The sequence below is a fragment of the Octopus sinensis genome, linkage group LG16, assembly GCF_006345805.1.
Source record: "Octopus sinensis linkage group LG16, ASM634580v1, whole genome shotgun sequence".
Taxonomy (NCBI): Eukaryota; Metazoa; Mollusca; class Cephalopoda; order Octopoda; family Octopodidae; genus Octopus; species Octopus sinensis.
In genome coordinates this window covers 6,463,947-6,483,946 of record NC_043012.1, presented here as the reverse complement: position 1 = coordinate 6,483,946, position 20,000 = coordinate 6,463,947, and the positions used below count along the sequence as shown (strand labels likewise).

The window sequence follows — 20,000 nt, the reverse complement described above, 5'->3', positions numbered from 1 at the left end:
CTTCTGTCTTTTGTCTTTTGTCTTTTGTCTTCTGTCTTTTGTCTTTTGTCTTTTGTCTTTTGTCTTTTGTCTTCTGTCTTTTGTCTTTTGTCTTCTGTCTTTTGTCTTTTGTCTTCTGTCTTTTGTCTTTTGTCTTTTGTCTTTTGTCTTCTGTCTTTTGTCTTTTGTCTTTTGTCTTTTGTCTTTTGTCTTTTGTCTTTACGTTCTGAGTTCAAAATACTGCCAAGGTCAACTTTGCTTTTCAACCTTTCGATAAATTCAGTAGCAGTTGAATACGAGGGTTGATCTAATCGACTGTTCCCCCCCACCAAATTTCAGGCCTTGTGCCTATAGTTGAAAGGATTATTCGTGTTGTTGTTTGTGGTGGTGGTTGTAGTGATGACAATCTTCATAGAGATTGTAAATGTAGTAGCAATATTTTAGATATTGCTTACGTCATACAGCAATACATATTTAAGAGATGAGGAATTATATAACATTATTTACATTATTTACATTTGACGGATATTTGTCCTCATCTTGTTTGTTGTTAACACAACATTTCGGCTGATGCACCCTCCAGCTTTCATCAGGTGTCTTGGTGAAATTTTGAACCTATATTTTTCGATGCTATTATCATTATTATTATTATTATTATTATTATTATTATTATTATTATTATTATTATTCCGGTCACTGCCTGGAATCGAACTCGGAATCTTGGGGCATATGGCGTAGTATTATCAGCCGAAACGTTGTGTCAACAACAGACAAGATGAGGACAAATAATCGTCAAATGTAAATAATGTAAATTATGTAAATAATTGCTTAGTTCCACTCCAACTCAGTCTGTCAGATTGTTAATGAAAACATTTCAGATGTGACTATTTCATCCATTTTCTTTTTTCAGGCATAGCACATCTCAGACTACATAATATCATATGTCTTACCTCTTTTTTCATTTTGTAACAGTTTGGTGTGATGTCAGGTTTAGGTAAGGGGGCTCCGAAAGGGGTCTCAGGGAGTAGCATCCCTGCCCTCCTGAGCTAGTTTTCCACAACATTTCTTAAATATCGTAGTAGAAGCCTTGGTCTCAGGACCACTCATGTCTAGAAACTGAGGTTGGAGGTAAGCAAGGGCATACTCCCCATAGAAAATTCAGCTCCAAAAAAGCCTCATGATAGCAAAGGTGAATGGGCACCAGCCAGCACAAAGTTGGGGCGGGTTGCACCTGCATACCTCAGTTGCTATGGCATTGAGGTAGATCCAGCCACCCCCATTAATGGGGACAAAACCTGGATTTAAAACATTAGATGATGATGATGGTGTGATGTCAGGTAAATTAGGTTGCTAATTATTTATCCAATAATAAATAAGCTATATATAGATATATTATATATGAGGTGACATTAAAAGGTTCCCAGACTGGTTATCTTTAAGAAAGGTTGTGTGTCTGTCTACTCCGATTTAGATTCCTAACTACTCCCACATTTTGCGATGCAGTTTAACCAAAACCGGGTATCTTATAGTCGTGATTCATATCGAACCCTTCTGGGTATTAGCGTGCGTCTACGATGAGTCTACGATTTTAAAAATAATTTACCATCATTTTTTTCCATTTTAATGCATATTTTTTAAATAAAGGGAAGTAACTCTCTAAAAATGTCTACGATGAGTCAACGATTTTTTTAAAAAAATTACCATAATTTTTTTTCCATTTTTAATGCATTTTTTGCTATTTTTTGGCTATAACTCTCTAAAAATGCTTTATAGTTATTTCCCTTACAAACCCGAGCAACGCCGGGCGATACTGCTAGTGTTTAATAAAAATATAACTTATTTACCTAAATTTTAACATCATCTCCTTTGAAATAGTCGTCTTGCAAAACAATACAGCAGCCCCAGGAATTACAGGTACAACTAGTTTTTGCTAGCTGAGTGGGCTGGAGCAATGCTCAAGAACACAACACGATGCTGGGAGTTGAACTCACAACCTTACAATCATAAGCCAAACACCCTTAGCCACTAAGTAGCTTCACTCGACCATCACTTGTCATTGTAACAAATAGTTGGTAATGTTAAGTGTTAAAAGACTGAATAAAGAATGAACTCGAAGAAGCTGTATGGTTAAGATGTTAGATGAAAACTTAAGGAAGCTTGCTGTATACAAAATATTTCTTTGTTTTGTTTCATTTCTGTACATCTTGAAATCAATTCCTACCAAAAAATCGACTCTACTTTTCTTCCTTGAAAAACTAATCAAATTAATTCCAGTTCTATTCTAAGATTAGTTCCATGAATTTTACATTCATCTATGGTCAATATTTTGTCTTGGCACAAGCCGAAATATATTGATGTTGTATTTATACTTGTCCGTTTCATCTTTTCCAGATTCTCCAGACGTGCAAGTGGTGACACCACCAAATGCCACTGAGGGAACTCAAGTAAATTTGACGTGCGTCGCTGATGGAGAACCTAATAGATATACATACAGGTGGCAGCACAAGTGGGGTGAAATTATCCTACAAGAGTTCGACAACGTTGAGACAAGCTCAGAACCAGCTGTGTTAACTTTAGAAAATGTAACATTTGAAGATGGCGGCACTTATAGATGCTTAGTTGAAAATGGTATTCCAGATAGAAATGGCAATATTATGAAATCAGGTTCAGCTGAATTTATCATACAAGGTACTAAATAGTTTGACTTACTTGTTTCCTTGTTTTCTTTCTTTTATTTTAGTTTTTTTCTTTATGTTGACCAAGTTGATTGAGTTATTTTAACAACACCACAAGCACCCAGGCAATACATTTGGGGTCCTGTCATACCCAGCCATAGCAGTCATAACTTAACATTTGACCTTTAGGTTTGTGAGATCACTGGCCAACTTCCCAACATGCATATGTCATAAGATGCCACTCCAAGCAGATACTATAGCAGACAATTAGCCAAGAGATGGTCGGTTCATATCATATTCTCAGTAGTGCATAATGCCCATAGCCAGAACACTAAATTCCCTTTTCTTCTATGTGGCATAAAATTTATTCCACTGTTTGGACATTTTGTATCAACAATTACCAATTCTGATCACCCCTAATATTCTTGTATTCTATGGTTTTCCATAGTTCAATCCAATCCATTTACTATAAGGGGGTTGAAACAAGCTGTTTCAATCTATTTACAGATAGTGGACTGGACCATATAATGATCACTCTCAGCTTTGTCTGTCTCACCTCTCTGGCCCTTGGCAGACCCAGCCAGGTTAGGCAGTTGATCTCACGTAATTCAATCTACTCATGTGGTCAGGCATGTTTCTTGGGTCCACTATCCACCATGTCAATGCATGTTGAAAAAGAGGTCAGCATAAGTCCTCTAAAAGGATATCCACCTAAACCCAAATGAAGAATTCTCTTACTCTTCTGGCAAACAATCTCTCTTGTTCTTTCCCTTCTCTCTCCCTCTCTATATTCCTTAACTAAATTCTATTTTCAAATCTTCCTTACTTGAACTTCATTTCTTCTGTTTATTAAACAGAAACACAGACATTCTCTTTCTCTCTCTTTCTCTCTCTCTCTCTCTCTCTCTCTCTCTCATTTCCAGCCAGTAACACTAACAACAGGAGTTCAAACTGGGCCATAATTTTAGCTTGGTCAAATAGTCCCTAATCCCCAATCCCCAGTCCTTAAAGAACTGGATTATTTACAGATCCTATCCTTCACCTTACTGAAACTAAATATAAAAATTAAATACCAGTTGATTTTATATGCACTTGTATTTTATATGAATGTGATATCCTCCATAACCATTAATTTCTATGTATGGTCATTATAAACCTCACAATTCCAATATATTTTCCTTATGTTGGATTTCAGAACGTTTGAAATGTATGTTGTTACTACTTTTAAGCAAATCATTATGTTTCTCATAAATGCTGAATCTTCTACTTGCATTGGTTTTGTTTTGTTCTTTTTTAATATTTTGTTTTGTTCACCATTTTTTCAATAAAATTTAAAGGTGTATTCCATATTACTTTTGCTTTAATTCACTACAATTTTTTTATATGTTCCTGTATTTAATCCAGTATTTCCAATATTTTGGCATATTTTTCCAGTATTTAATTTATAGATAGAGAGTCTGAATTATTCGTATTTGTTATATTTGACTACAAAACAGTTGATAATAGTCTAAATACTAATCCATTTCTTCTACTTTTTCTTTTTTATTTTTATTACTCACTTTCAGCTAAACCCGTTTTCGAGATAGATGCCATATCGAATGTTTCTATTGAATATGGTGGCAATCTGAGTATATCTGTTAGCTTTTATTCATTCCCAGTCTATAGCGAAATGACCTGGTCTTTCGATGACACGATAACATCTGAGCCAGACATTAGTACAGAAATACAACCGACAATAGTCTTACTCTCAACATATGGCAGAGAAGTGACAGCCGAGGGACATGCTGTCATATTCACAATAACTGACCTGAGAGAAACTGAAATCCGTACACTTAATTTGAATATTAGCAACTCAGTTGGAACCGGTAGTCATCAAATCACAATAATTCCTGCAGGTAAAATAAATATTTGGTGTTTCTTATTAATTCTTGTTAAAGTTTTAACCCTTTAGTGTTTCAACAGGTCGTATCCAGCCCAAATATTCTACCTGTTTTATGTTCAAACCCATCAGACTTGACCTCTCATAAATACACCACAATGTCATTCTAAGAATAATCACATCATGAAAATCTTGATTATAGGATAAGGCATGATTAATTCAAAACGAATTGTTTGAGTGAGTAATTTGAAGGTTAGAGGGTCAGCAGGAAATAACAACTACCTTCCTTCTTTTCTTCTTCTGTGACTTCTATATGTACAGGAAAATATATGTAACGGAGGCGCAATGGCCCAGTGGTTAGGGCAGCGGACTCGCGGTCATAGGATCGCGGTTTCGATTCCCAGACCGGGCGTTGTGAGTGTTTATTGAGCGAAAACACCTAAAGCTCCACGAGGCTCCGGCAGGGGATGGTGGTGATCCCTGCTGTACTCTTTCACCACAACTTTCTCTCACTCTTACTTCCTGTTTCTGTTGTACCTGTATTTCAAAGGGCTGGCCTTGTCACTCTCTGTGTCATGCTGAATATCCTCGAGAACTACGTTAAGGGTACACGTGTCTGTGAAGTGCTCAGCCACTTACACGTTAATTTCACGAGCAGGCTGTTCTGTTGATTCGGATCAACCAGAACCCTCGTCGTAACTGACAGAGTGCTTCCAGTATATGTAACACTCAAAACTTCACATGGATTTGTATTTATACTAATATAAAATTATTTTATATTTAAACTTTTATAAAACTCATTGATATTAATCTTTACACAGAATTAATTAAACATGGGTTCTTCTGTAGAACTAATTAAATATATATTATGTATACGAGGTCACAAATTTCAAAAACTTTCTCTCTAACTACATTCAAATTCATATATTTTCATTTAAATTAGTGAACAAGTAAACAACAAATAAAAACGAAAATACATATCAAGGTCGTAATTAATCATTATCGCAAGATGTTCCATAATTTTTATTCTGTATTTCTTAAAACTCTGTATTGCTTAGTGAAAATACCTGGATATATATTAATATATATGAGGCAAAGAGTGATTATGTCCCCAAACAATAGATTCATTTGTTCAACTATATACATCAGTAGGTGGGAAATAAAAAAAATTAATGCATCATATGTATGTGTGTATATATGTATGCATTATTTTAGCTTTGAAATAATGCCACCCCACAGGGTGGCCAGCATTCCCACTGAACAGATTGCCAGTCCATTGCAAGATCACCCATTTACAGTTGCATGCACTGGAGAATGCAATGCCCAAGAACACAATGCCAGTCTGGGAATCAAACCATGCTCTCACAGTCATGAGTGTAATACCCTAAAATATATCAACCTTGATATGTATTTTCGTTTTTATTTGTTGGTTACTTGTTTACTAATTTAAATGACAATATATGAATTTGAATGTAGCTAAAGAGAAATTTTTTGAAATTTGTGTCCTAAGTTCCTACTCAACTGACCTTTAACTGTTCCTTCTAATTCCATCTTTAACTGACCCTGAAAATGTAACCTCTCTTCCCACTTTAAACAGATCTTTGAAATGGGGTTTAAATCCATCATTGAAATGGGGTCTAAAGGTTCATCATTAAACGACTATTTATAATTGTTAAGTACATTTTTAAATGACCCTTAAAAAGTAGCTTTTAAATAAATTTTTAACTAACCCTTGAAACTGTCACCTCTAAATTCATCTGTAACTGATTCTTGTCATCTTTAAATGACCCTCAAAATGTAGATTGTAGCTTTAACTTTTAACTGCTCCTGTTATTTGTTAACTAAACCTCTTAGGTCATCTGTAACTGATCTTTGAATAATAACCCCCAGGGTCATCTTTAACTGTATGTTTGGTTTTAATCGGTAGGTCCACCATTAGAACCAATGGATTTCACAGTTGTAAATATAACTCATACAAGCATCACAGTAAAATGGACTCCAGCATTTAATGGAGGTTATGAACAGCTGTTTTATTTGTCCCACCGACCTATTTCATACGATGGTGAATGGATAGAAACAATCCACGCAGACCAAGGAAATGGCAATGATATCTTCGTAACTATCAATAACCTGAAACGTGGCGCTAAATACGCTTTCTCGTTGCACACTGAAAACACACGCCCTGGCGAACGCAACAGAAGTCAAACTCTTAAGTTTACTACCAAAACTGAAGGTCAGCTTTTCTTTTTTTTATTTTCCTGTTTTTGATAAATAAAATTGTCTTTCAGCCATCTTACTTTTTAACTGATTCCAGCTACTGCACTCTGGCCATGCTGGGGCACTGTCATCTCTGTGGTGTGTTTGTTTTCTTTATGCTGTTTTATTTCTCTTATATATTTTTACTTGTTTTACTTATTTCAGTCACTGGACTGTGGCCATGCTGGAACATTACCCTGAAGGGTTTCAGTTGAACGAATCAACCCTTGTACTTATTTCTTTTAAAGCCTGGCACTTATTCTATCAGTTTCTTTTTCTGAACCACTAACTTACAGGAACATAAACAAACCATCACCAGTTGTCAAACAGTTGTGCAGGACAAACACACACATACACACACATACACACACATACACAGACATGCATGATATGGTTACTCATCGCAAATGTTTAATATAAAGGTACCTGGAATGAAAAAGAATTGCTGAAAACATATTAAGATGCTTAGATCAGAAACTTTGAAAACTAAAGACGTCTATTTACTTCCTGCATAGCTGTGTATATATATATATGGTGGGCTTTTTTCAGTTCCCATCTGCTGAACCCATTCACAAGCCACTTGTCAGCCAAGGGCTATAATAAAAGACGCCTGCCTAAAGTGTCACACAATGGAACTGAACTCAGAACCATGTGATTGGGAATGAAACTTCTTACCACCCAACCACGCCTGCACTCTGTCATATGAACTTTACTTTTCCTTAATGCAGACCATTGACCATTTTACTTGGGCTCCATCATTTTTTTTTTAATAATATTTATGTTGTTGCCTTTTTTATATTTATTGTTGTATTTTTTTTTTCTTCAGAAATCCAAACAGTGAGAATATCACCATCATCAATTACTACTGGAACAGCGTTAGGTTTTATAATCGGTGGAATGATAGCAGCTGCTTTAGTCATCACTGCCTGTTTCCTGATTGGCCGGATTGCATGCCGAGGATCAAATAGAAATGGTAAGAAATTGAATATATTATAACTTTGATGAATTATACACACATACACATATATATATATAATGTATGTATAAATTTGGTGATGTAGACAAGAAAATAGAAATCAAATCACAAGTATATATATATATATATATATATTAATTTACAAGGGTGTCATCAATTCTATTATTTTCCAATGTAACTATTTAAAAAATGATAATAACAGAATCAATGACACAAGCGATAGCAGGCCAAAAAAATAGCATTAAATAGCCAAGGGATTAAAATTAATCTAAGGACATACTAGGTATATCAACTTGCTTGAAATAACAGTCAAAACTCTTATCGTTGAATCGCCAAAAACACACTGATGAAAACTACAGAAATCAAACAAAGACAAAATCAGGTTAAGACAATCTACTAACATACATTTTAGTATCTGGACTCATGTGGACCGGTTTCTGCACTGGCAAAATAAGCCTTAGCTTCTTCAGCACGCGTTACCATGATTAGAGATTCTCAACCCATCGTTCTGAAGTCTGTGCTGCAACAGATTGTCTTAACCTGATTTTGCCTTCATTTGATTTCTGCTAGTTTTCATCAGTGTATTTCTGGCAATTTAATAAGAGTTTTGACTGTTATTTCAAGCAGGTAGACATACTTAGTATGTCCTTTGATTAATCTTAATCCCTCGGCTATATATATATATATATATATATATAATATATATATTAATTTACAAGGGTGTCATCAATTCTATTATTTTCCAATGTAACTATTTAAAAAATGATAAAACAGAATCAATGACACAAGCGATAGCAGGCCAAAAAAATAGCATTAAATAGCCAAGGGATTAAAATTAATCTAAGGACATACTAGGTATATCAACTTGCTTGAAATAACAGTCAAAACTCTTATCATTGAATCGCCAAAAATACACTGATGGAAACTACAGAAATCAAACGAAGGCAAGATCAGGTCAAGACAATCTACTAACATACATTTTAGTATCTGGACTCACGTGGACCGGTTTCTGCACTGGCAAAATAAGCCTTAGCTTCTTCAGCACTCGTTACCATGATTAGAGATTCTCAACCCATCGTTCTGAAGTCTGTGCTGCAACAGATTGTCTTAACCTGATTTTGCCTTCATTTGATTTCTGCTAGTTTTCATCAGTGTATTTCTGGCAATTTAATAAGAGTTTTGACTGTTATTTCAAGCAGGTAGACATACTTAGTATGTCCTTTGATTAATCTTAATCCCTCGGCTATATATATATATATATATATATATGTCTTTTATTAGTAATCAACAGATTGTACAGAGTGACTCTGAGAGTTTCATGCACCTGATAGGTGCCAACATAAAAGACTCTTATCCTTTGAGTCAACTTCTGCTGATTATATATATATACATACATATATATGTATGTATGTGTGTGTATATGTATATATTTATACATGTATATATATATATGTGTGTGTGTGTATATATATATATGTATATGTGTGTATATATATATGTATGTGTGTATAAATATATATATATATGTATGTATGTATATGTTTGTATGCTTGTCTATATTACATATGCATTCTATTGTGTATATGTTTATGGAGAGGAAGTAAGCTGTAGGTTCAATTCTACTTTGAGTTATTTTGTTTCATGCCCCACCTCACACTTCCTTATATTTTGGGGTGTTGAAATAAAATACCAGGTATACACGTCCTTTTATTCAGTGAACGCTCCCACATCCAAACCCTATTCCTGTTTGAAGATGTCTAAGTTCCTGTGTATGTATATCTTGCCCCTTTATCTTTCATTTCTTTCAGTTTTTTGACTGCCCTGAAGGATTAAATTGAAAAATCAAGCCCCAATACTTACTTTTAAGCCTGGTGCATATTCTGTCAGTCGCTTTTTACTGAACTACTAGGTCACAAGGGCGCAAACAAACCAGCAGCATTGTTGCCAAGGGTTAATGGGGGACAAACATAAACACAAACACACACACACACACACAATGAGCTTCAATTTCCATCATAAGTCCTTGGTATCCCAGGGTCATAATGGAAGACAATTATCCATGGTGCCTCACAGTGGGACTGAACCCTAGACCACATGGCTTGGAAGCAAGTTTCTCAACCACACAGCCAGTGCCTGCACCTACAGAATGCAAAATGTTTCTGACTTCATAGTTTGACGAGCAACAGCTCCACAAACTGATTTATACCAACTTGACAAGCTTTCTCCAATCAATCAAAAAATTTGAAACTGCAATTTTCAAAAGACATTATGACAAAATATTCTTGTGGCAATTTCAAAACCACAGTCACTTAGTGTTTCACTTGAATAAACTATTAAAAGCAATACCATATTGAGACTATCATTGGTCCAACCCATGCCAGCATGGAAAGCGGACGCTAAACGATGATGATGATGATGATGATGATGATGATTGGTTTATGTTACTCTTTGCTTTTAAGGCTACACATACAACAACAATACACACATGCTCATATATGTATATATATATAAATATATATATATATAATATTTTTTCCATAATGAGATAAAAGAAAAAAACCAAGGCTGTATAGATTTTAGAACATTTTATCTCATTATGGAAAAAAAAATTTATATACACACACTGATATATGACCAACATTGGACCCTTTATTCGCATAATCACTGAACCTGGAACTCAACTATGGTCTATCCATAGCACTTATTCAGCATTACCTGACACCTTTGGCTCTCACTGACACCATTACCTCTCGTCACCTATATATATATATATTGAGGGCAGCGAGCTTGGCAGAATCGTTAGCCCGCCAGGCGAAATGCTTAGCAGTATTTTGTCTGCTGCTACGTTCTGAGTTCAAATTCCGCCGAGGTCGACTTTGCCTTTCATCCTTTCAGGGTCGATTAAATAAGTACCAGTTTCGCACTTGGGTCGATACAATCGGCTTAATCCATTTGTCTGTCCTTGTTTGTCCTCTCTGTGTTTAGCCCCTTGTGGGTAGTAAAGAAATATATATATATATATATATATATATACATAATGTTATTTTAAGGATATCAATTCCTCCCCTAAAAAAAAAAAAAAGGTATTGAACCAGTATTCCCTTGGATGACACCATCCCTTCATGAGACTAACATGACTTCTAACTATACAAGGCTCCAGTCATATGAACAGGGGAATAAAGCATTATGTCCCTACTCCTTTTCTAAGACCATTTCTTCCTTAAGCTATGAACACGAAGCTTACTTCCACTCTGTTGCATGTTTATATATATTTGAGTGTGTATATATTTATATTTTGTTGTATTTGGATGCCTGCAAAATGTACAAAAAAGATTATTTGTACTATTTCAATCATTTTAAAAAACATTTTAAATACATACCTACTCATGCATATGAGTGTGTCTTATTAAATATATACATGTTGTTTTATTGAACTCATTGTGTGAAGATATTTATTGTATGCGTCAAATGTTATATTGATACTTGGTCGTATGCGCATGTTCATAGCACCCGTGTGTATATATAAGTGTGTGTTTATCTGTGGGTATGTTTGTGTGTGTAAGTCTGTATGCATGCATACATGTGTTTTGTGGTGTCTCTCATCAGGTTTTTTTTTCTCTCTGACAGTTCAGGTAACCAGTTCCACAGATTCTTTTTGTATGATTTCAAATCAAGCCTCTTCATACTCACATTTTATCTTTCTTTTTTAAACTAATTCCACGTGCCACCAGCAAAATAAAGTAATATTTTCTATTTCAGTAGACATTTTTATTGTATATCCGAAAGTATAAGCATCATCAAGAATCTGTTTTATCACAGATTCCTCGATAATGAAAACCAAATTGGAATAACTGTTAACCCTTTTGATTTAATCCACTTGAGACAAATCCTGGTTCTATGATATAAAATCCATATTTCCAGAAGATTTAAATTAAAACCTTCCATTGAAACTTTGTGTTGGTTTATATCCAAAGCACCAACTTAATAATGGTCAAGTTATTTTATTAAATTCTTCATTATTTTAAAATAAAGGTTATGTGTTTCAATAGAAATGCAGTAACAAAAGGGTTAATTAACAAAAAAACCCTCTGGTCCTGTACTTGTGTATATTAAATTGTATCATATATTGGTGCATTGTAGATAACACGAGCGGTACACCTAATGTACAGCCCAGGGTAACATGACCACCTGGTTGGTTTGTCTTTCTGGGGATGGTGTGTGTGAGGGGGGGGGGCATAGTGGTGGATCTTTTGCAGAGTTTACTATGTTGTTAGCATTCAAAATAGACCTCCAATACATTCCTACACACACACATACACATGCACATGCATGTACACGCATACATACAGTGTCACACACACACACATGCACACACACATACACAGTGTCACACACACACACAGGCACACACATATACAGTGTCACAACACACATGCACATGCATGTACACGCACACATGTGCACGTACTCACATACACACATGTGTGCACACACACACATGCATGCTTGCACATACACACACACATGCACACACACACGCACATACACAGTGTCACACACACATACACACACACATGCATGCCTGCACATACACACACACATGCACACACACACGCACATACACAGTGTCACACACACACACACACACACATGCACCAACCCACATTTTTCTGCTGACACTGAACTGTTCTCACAAAGCATCGGCCACATTCCTCACATTAGTTTGAGAAAGTCTGCAATGACCAACACCACCACTTATCCTCTTTCACTTTTGTGCCACTTACACAATTTCTATTACTGCTTCTGTCCAAATCTGAGACTACAGATTCCCTTTTTGCCCATGTTTTCCTGGATTCCACATTTGTCTAAAAGATCCAGTCTAGCTGTCAACCATAACACCTCCATCAGTTTATACAGGCCCCTAAAAGAACATGGGAACTGCATCTCCTTTTCTGGCTAATATCTAAAACAAATGATTCCACATTCTTCAATGGTTCTTTTGTAACATAGCCAATGGTAATATTGAATATATAGAGTAATCATAGAAATACAATGGTTGATTGGAAAACTATGATATCATTGTAAGTCTATAGACAGCCACATAATAGATCGTTTCTTTTGAAACAAATTTTCTGAACACTATATGCCCACAGGCATATAGTGTAATTGTTAAGAGCATGGGCTACTAACCCCAAGATTCCGAGGCCAATTCCAGGCTTTGAAGAAATAATAATAACAATAATTATAATAATAATAAGAGCAGCAAAAAAAACACCTTAGGAATGAGAACCTGGGGTTGGGTTCAAAATTCTGCCAGGGCACCTGATGAAGTCTGGAGAGTAAATCAACCGAAACATTGTGGTAACAACAAACAAGATGAGGAAACATATCCTTCCAATGTAAATAATGTAAAGAATTCCTCATCTCTAAAATATAGAATAGAATTTTTCTGAAATTCTTAAGATAGTGTAAATTTTACATGAGTTATAGTAAAAGTATTGTCTTGAGAGAGAACATCTTTTCAAACTGTATTTTTTGTTATCCGCTTGTCACTCCTAAATTGTGAGTTTTTGTATTTATGCTAACAGTTAAACTTTCTTAGTTATGACATAAAATCGAAGACAAAACTAATATATAATATTTTACAACGATGTGCTTGTGTTGGTGAAGCTTTAACAAATCTTAATTCATTGCACTGCATCCTCAGTTTTGAATCAGAGTAAACTATACATGGTTGGACTTGAACCCACAGTCTGAGTAGATGGAATAAAGGATCTGACACATTGAACTCTGGATTCTAAGAATAATGTCTCAGCTATGTATATATATATATATATAATATATATATATATATATATATATATATATATATATATATATATATATATATATATATATATATATATATATATATATATATATCACCAACTGTCTGATGAACAGGAATGTGAAACTTTGGGTAACAGCTTTTGTGATAATTTCGCAGCTTTAATAAAAACATATTACTCTGCCTTTGGTATTCGAGTACTATTTTTCCACCTTGTTTTGCACTTATGTGCTCACCTGTGTGTGTATATATTAGTATATAAAATATATATAATATATATTATATATAATATTGTGTGGGTGGGGTGTATACAATAATAAAATTTGAAAAAGCAAGAAAGTAGACATTTAACCAAATAATGTCTGGCAAATATTTATGTTCTCGCTTTTGCATTTCAAAGAACTAATACCTATTCTTCTTTTGTTCTGAGACAATAATGGAAGCATTGTCTGGTATTTTGTTGTTAATCTTCACCTGTTAAGTTTAAACATGTAACAAAGTTTGTCACATCTGCTTCTTATGTATAAAATGATCAGTCAGTCCAGCATTCAACACCTCTGTAAAATGAAGATATATTCTTGTTATATTCTTATTGTTATCTCTGTTTCATTGTTGTATTATAACATAATGATACACATATCAGCTATGTAATCACATGTTCTTTTCTCAAGTTTTTTCATTTGTTAATTTCAAATTTATGTAATTTTTATCTTCCTTTTTTAACACCAGCAAGACAGAAATTGATAGTGGGAGTACCTAATTGAATGTCTATTACTCTTTAATTCTTTCACTCCCCTTCTCTCTCTATGTATCTTTTCTCTCTCTTTACACACACACACACACACACACAACACACACACATATATATACTAGCTAGTGTTATAACCCGATTTCATTGGAGCCTACTCGGGCCACATTTAAAGATGAGGAATTTTGTCCTAGAGGCCACACCTTTCAACTGACCAAACTCGAAGTTGCCATGATAACTCCCCACCACTTTTAACATAGGTGTGCAAATTTTCAGGTCAATCCAACTGCCTTTACTAACACTTGCCTGCACAACTGCTTGTGAGACAACGTCTGCCCTTTTCACAAATATATAGTAGATATACACACAACTATCTTTATGTAGCTGTCTACCTATATCTATCTATTTAACTATCTATCTATCTATACATACACACATAAACAACACACACACACACACACAACACACACACACACACACACACATATATGTATGTATGCATGGATGGATGGTGGATGGATGAGTGAATGGATGGATGGAAACCTATTTCTTTCTCTCAGTCTATCAATCCATCTAACTACATATTTATTTATCACATTCTCACTCATTTGTTTATGTATCTATCTTGGAATCATCTACATTAAAAACACCAAGACAGATGTATTTACATCATGAATACACCAATCTTGTCACCACAAATCCATTAACTCACCAAGAGAGTTTCTTCTTTCAATAATTTGGATTCAAATCCTGCAAAGCATCTAAAAGTACACCAATCTACCATTTTGTCAACTTACAGTGCCTGACATATAGAAATACCAATAGAGAAAACTAAGTAACTGTTCGTCATTTCATTCACCTCTCTCATACTTCTACCACTCCGGTGGACCATAACTGTGTGGTTAAAAAGTTTGGCTCGCAATCACAGGATTATGGGATCAATCCTATTGTGCAGCATCTCAAGTGTCTTCTATGATAAACTCAAAAGCATCAAATCCTTGTCAGCAGAATTCCATCCCCAGAAACTGTGCCGAACCACATCAAATAGGTTTTATCTTTTATTCTTTTGCTTGTTTCAGTCATTTGACTGCAGCCATGCTGGAGCACTGCCTTAACGTGTTTTTAATCACAGAAATCGACCTCAGGACTTATTCTCTGTAAGCCCAATACTTGTTCTTTCAGTCACTTTTGCCAAACAAAAGTTACAGGGACATAAACACACCAGCATCGGTTATCAAGCAATGGTGGAGGAACAAACATAGACACAAAGATACACACACATAAATATGTGTGTGTGTGTATGTATATACTCTTTCTCTCTTTTACTCTTTTACTTGTTTCAGTCATTTGACTGCGGCCATGCTGGAGCACCGCCTTTAATCGAGCAACTCGACCCCGGGACTTATTCTTTTGTAAGCCCAGTACTTATTCTATTGGTCTCTTTTGCCGAACCGCTAAGTAACGGGGACATAAACACACCAGCATCGGTTGTCAAGCAATGCTAGTGGACAAACACAGACACACAAACACACACATGCATATATATATATACATATATACGACGGGCTTCTTTCAGTTTCCATCTACCAAATCCACTCACAAAGCATTGGTCGGCCCGGGGCTATAGCAGAAGACACTTGCCCAAGATGCCACGCAGTGGGACTGAACCCGGAACTATGTGGCTGGTTAGCCAGCTACTTACCACACACCCACTCCTATATTATATATATATACATATATATATATATATACATATATATATATATATAATATATATATATATATATACATCTATAATATATATATATATACATATATATATATATATATATATATATATAATATATATATATAATATTATTATCTATATATATATAGATATATAATATATTATATATATCTATATATATATATATATTTCATGGGCTTCTTTCAGGTTCCATCTACCAAATCCCTCACAAGGCTTTGGTAAATTTCTGGCTCGTAGTAGAACACACAGTGGGACTGAACCAAGAACGATGTGGTTGGGAAGCAAGCTTCTTACCACACAGCCACACCTATATTCTAAAATCACTTTACAGTAGAAAATTTAGTAATTACATAATACATTAATTCATACTCCAAAATAAAAACAAAACCAAATATTTTCTTTTGTTCTCATGAATAAACAATTCCTAACTTTTGTCATCATATACCGAAAAGACTGCCAGGCAAGCGACTGATAGCCTTATACAATAACATTGCGACTACATCAAACGGTTTTATATTACCATCATGTTTATTCAGCAGAATTTATAATTTATTCAGCATATAAAAATAAATTTGTTTCATTTATTTCATTGATTGATTAAAAAAGCAGTAAACATTAAAACAAATAATCGCTGTTTGTGTAATTTCAGTTAAAAAAAAAACATTTCTTGTATTGAGTTCTTTTATACTTCTAGGTTGTTTACACAGTTGCCATCTCATGCACACACACACACACACACACACAAACTCTCTCTCACACACACACACACATTCACACACAAACTCACACACAAACACACATGCATGCACACATATGCTGGTAGATATATATACACACATATACACATATGTATACACATATACACATTACATTGATATATATCAAAGATGTAAACATATACATGTGAATATATATATATGTATAGATATATATATATATATCTATATATATATATATATATATTATATATATATATATACCGGAGTAAACACATAAATGTGAAACAAGGTGGAAAAAAGAGTACTCAAATACCAGTGGTAGAGTAATATGCTTTATTTAAAGCACCAGAAAATTCAACAAAATCTGTTACTTTGATGAATGGCAACGAGAAACTCAGAGTAACAGATTTTGTTGAATTTTCTGCTGCTTTAAATAAAGTATATATATATATATATATATATATATATATACACGTTTGTATATGTGTCTATGTAATGCTATGTTTTAATTTAAGCATAAATAATATACACCATCATTTTCACATATAATATTTTCTGTCGTATGTCCCCAATTATCTTTCTTAAACAAGCTGGTTCCTCTGAACTTGTTTTCATTCATAGTCCACCAATATTTACTTAGTGACTATAGTTTCATTACACACCGCATATTTTTTATCCTTACAGCATTCTACATAAGTATACATGAAATCTGAGCTAGCTTCAGCTTTGAAGTCCAGCTTTGTATCTTTAAAATCTCTTTTATTTTATTTTTTTCTCTCCTAATATATATTTTATATTGATAAATAACTATAAAACCATTTAAGGCATCTGAATAATTTTCCTCACAAAAATATGACATTTAGAATTTTTTGGTTTTGCTATTTTTTTATCACCACTGTTTGATTTCTCTTCCCAGCTCCACCCTATTTATTCTCATCCACTCATCTCTTATGTGATTAGCCATGTATCTTCTCTATAACAAAAAGAACAACGAAAAAAAACGAAAAAGAATCTGTTTTCTTCTGGTTTGTTGTTTCATACTTTAATCTCTCATCTTCAACCATAAAGTTCCCTCCCTTTCTACTGTATCCCCACTCAGCCAAAGAGGATTTTAGCCTGTCAAGCTGCCTTGTGACCCCACTAGTGTTCGTGCCACATAAAAAGCACCCAGTACACTCTGTAAAGTGGCTGATGATAGGAAGGGTATCCAGTTGTAGAAACCATGTGAAAGCAAACATTGAAACAAGCAGTTCTCAAGCCTTGTCATATCATCTGACCCATGATAGCATAGAAAACAGACATGATGGTGGTGGTGGTAGTGGTGATGATGACTATTCTGTTTTGTAAATAATCCAGACATTTCCCTGTGGGGTGAAAAACAAACCCTGTTAAAAAGTGAAGGAACTCACAAGAGTCAATGACCATCAAATGTGGTGTATATGGAGGAATTAATCCTGATGACAAAAAATAGTCCTTGAGTTAGTGTCGCAGTTTTGTCCTAGTGAGCAGCACTTGGGGTCTGAAGTCGGGCATATTGATCTTCATTCAATGTATAAGCTTCATTTGGCGAAACTACACAACGCAGTCCTGGAGGAAGAGCCTCTTCAGCCAATGGTCGGTCAAAAGTTGGTAGAACTGGGGACTCATCAACTCACTTCATTGGCTGTTCAAGTGTGTGTTACTAAATGGAAAAACAGTTAGTATGAATCACCATAAGACATTTTTGTGTATAAATATATTGTTTATTCTGTGTTCACCTTTTGAGGAGGAAGCATGGAGGATGATACAAAAACATGTGTGTTTACATACAGAGAAAGTTTTGATTTTTGCTTTTGCACTGAAAGAGGTAACATATAATATTTATATTACAGTATGTATGTGTGTTATGAGAACAGTAATTTTGAGAATGTGTGTGTGATAAAATATCTTCGTTTACGAACCATATATCTTGTGTCGAGGTAAATAGATGTGTGAGTTGCACATGGGAGATTGTGCATGGAGCTGCAGAGAAGACATGTGTCTTTGACCAAAGCCTGGCAGGAACTGTGAGTTTTCTACAGTGTAGCTCAGAACAAGGCTAGTGTATCAAAGCGAGGCTAGTGTATCAAGGTGAAGCTAGATGCCTCATCGATATATTCGTCTGCTGTGCCGGTTGACTCACATATTACTATGTAGTATGTAGCACGTAGCTCTGCTACGAATACATCTAAGGTGCTGTATTAATAGCGTCAGGAGCGGACAGCCTCAAAGAAGAAACATGTGTCCCTTCTTTCCTTGGACCCAGTGCTGTTTTAAGAAATAGGTACACTTGGCAGAAGTCCAGCAGTCCTACAGATCTAGGGGCATGACTATGTCCTATGTATGCTGTGGCTTGCTATCAATAAATACATATCATAGGACCTATGGCTTTGATTTGCTCAAGGGGCCTATAATTCTGCTAAGATGACCCAGCCTGGACCCTCCACACCTGATTGGATCATAGGATTAGAATCATGACACACACCATGTTTTGGATTTTAAACGTGATGGTGTCTGTCCCTCTCCACCCCTGACTAAAACCGATTTCTTCTTAGGAGAACAAGAGGAAAGAAATCAACCCAGTACTGACCTGTTATTTTACTTAGTGACCCCTAAAGGAAAACAAAGCAAAAGAAACCTCATAGGAATTTGAACTCAGAGAACAGAGAACAGGAACATATATGGCAAGGCTTATTTTATTGACATTCAAATGATTCTGTCAAGTTATGGTTATAGATTGGCATCATTCTGATTTGATATAAGACTAAGAACTGTCAGCAGAAGAGCAGCCTTGGAAAAATCTTTTCCTCAGATGATGTTAGAACAACAGTTAATTCGTATATACATGTATACACACACACACACACATATCATCATCAACATATATACATATATATATATATGTATATATACATATATACATTCATATATACATAATAATAATGTGTTATTTTCTCGGAGTTTTTATGGTAGTTGAAAAGACATTAGCGTTTATTTCTAATTCAGTATGTGGCGAGGCAATTGGCTGACCCCTCATTATAATTATGTATATAATTATAGAATATTTTGTACATATATACATACATACATACATACATACATACATATATATAAGCATGTACATATATATATATACATGCACACACACGTGTGTGTGTAGTATTTTCTGCTGT

At 34.8% G+C, this 20,000-nt stretch overlaps 1 protein-coding gene across 4 annotated transcripts in view; it reads left to right on the top strand.

The window, feature by feature from the left end:
• Positions 1-20,000, top strand: part of LOC115220440 (synaptogenesis protein syg-2) — a 675,863-nt gene that overhangs the window by 572,702 nt on the left and 83,161 nt on the right. For all 4 annotated transcript variants that reach the window (XR_003882533.2, XR_003882534.2, XM_029790569.2 and 1 more), the window contains exons 10-13: positions 2,371-2,667; positions 4,220-4,549; positions 6,461-6,766; positions 7,616-7,762. Coding sequence is in view for 2 of the 4 variants with exons in the window: in XM_029790569.2 (XP_029646429.2) it covers positions 2,371-2,667; positions 4,220-4,549; positions 6,461-6,766; positions 7,616-7,762 (1,080 nt within the window). In the remaining 2 variants the exon portion in view is untranslated. The remainder of the gene's footprint in view (positions 1-2,370; positions 2,668-4,219; positions 4,550-6,460; positions 6,767-7,615; positions 7,763-20,000) is intronic.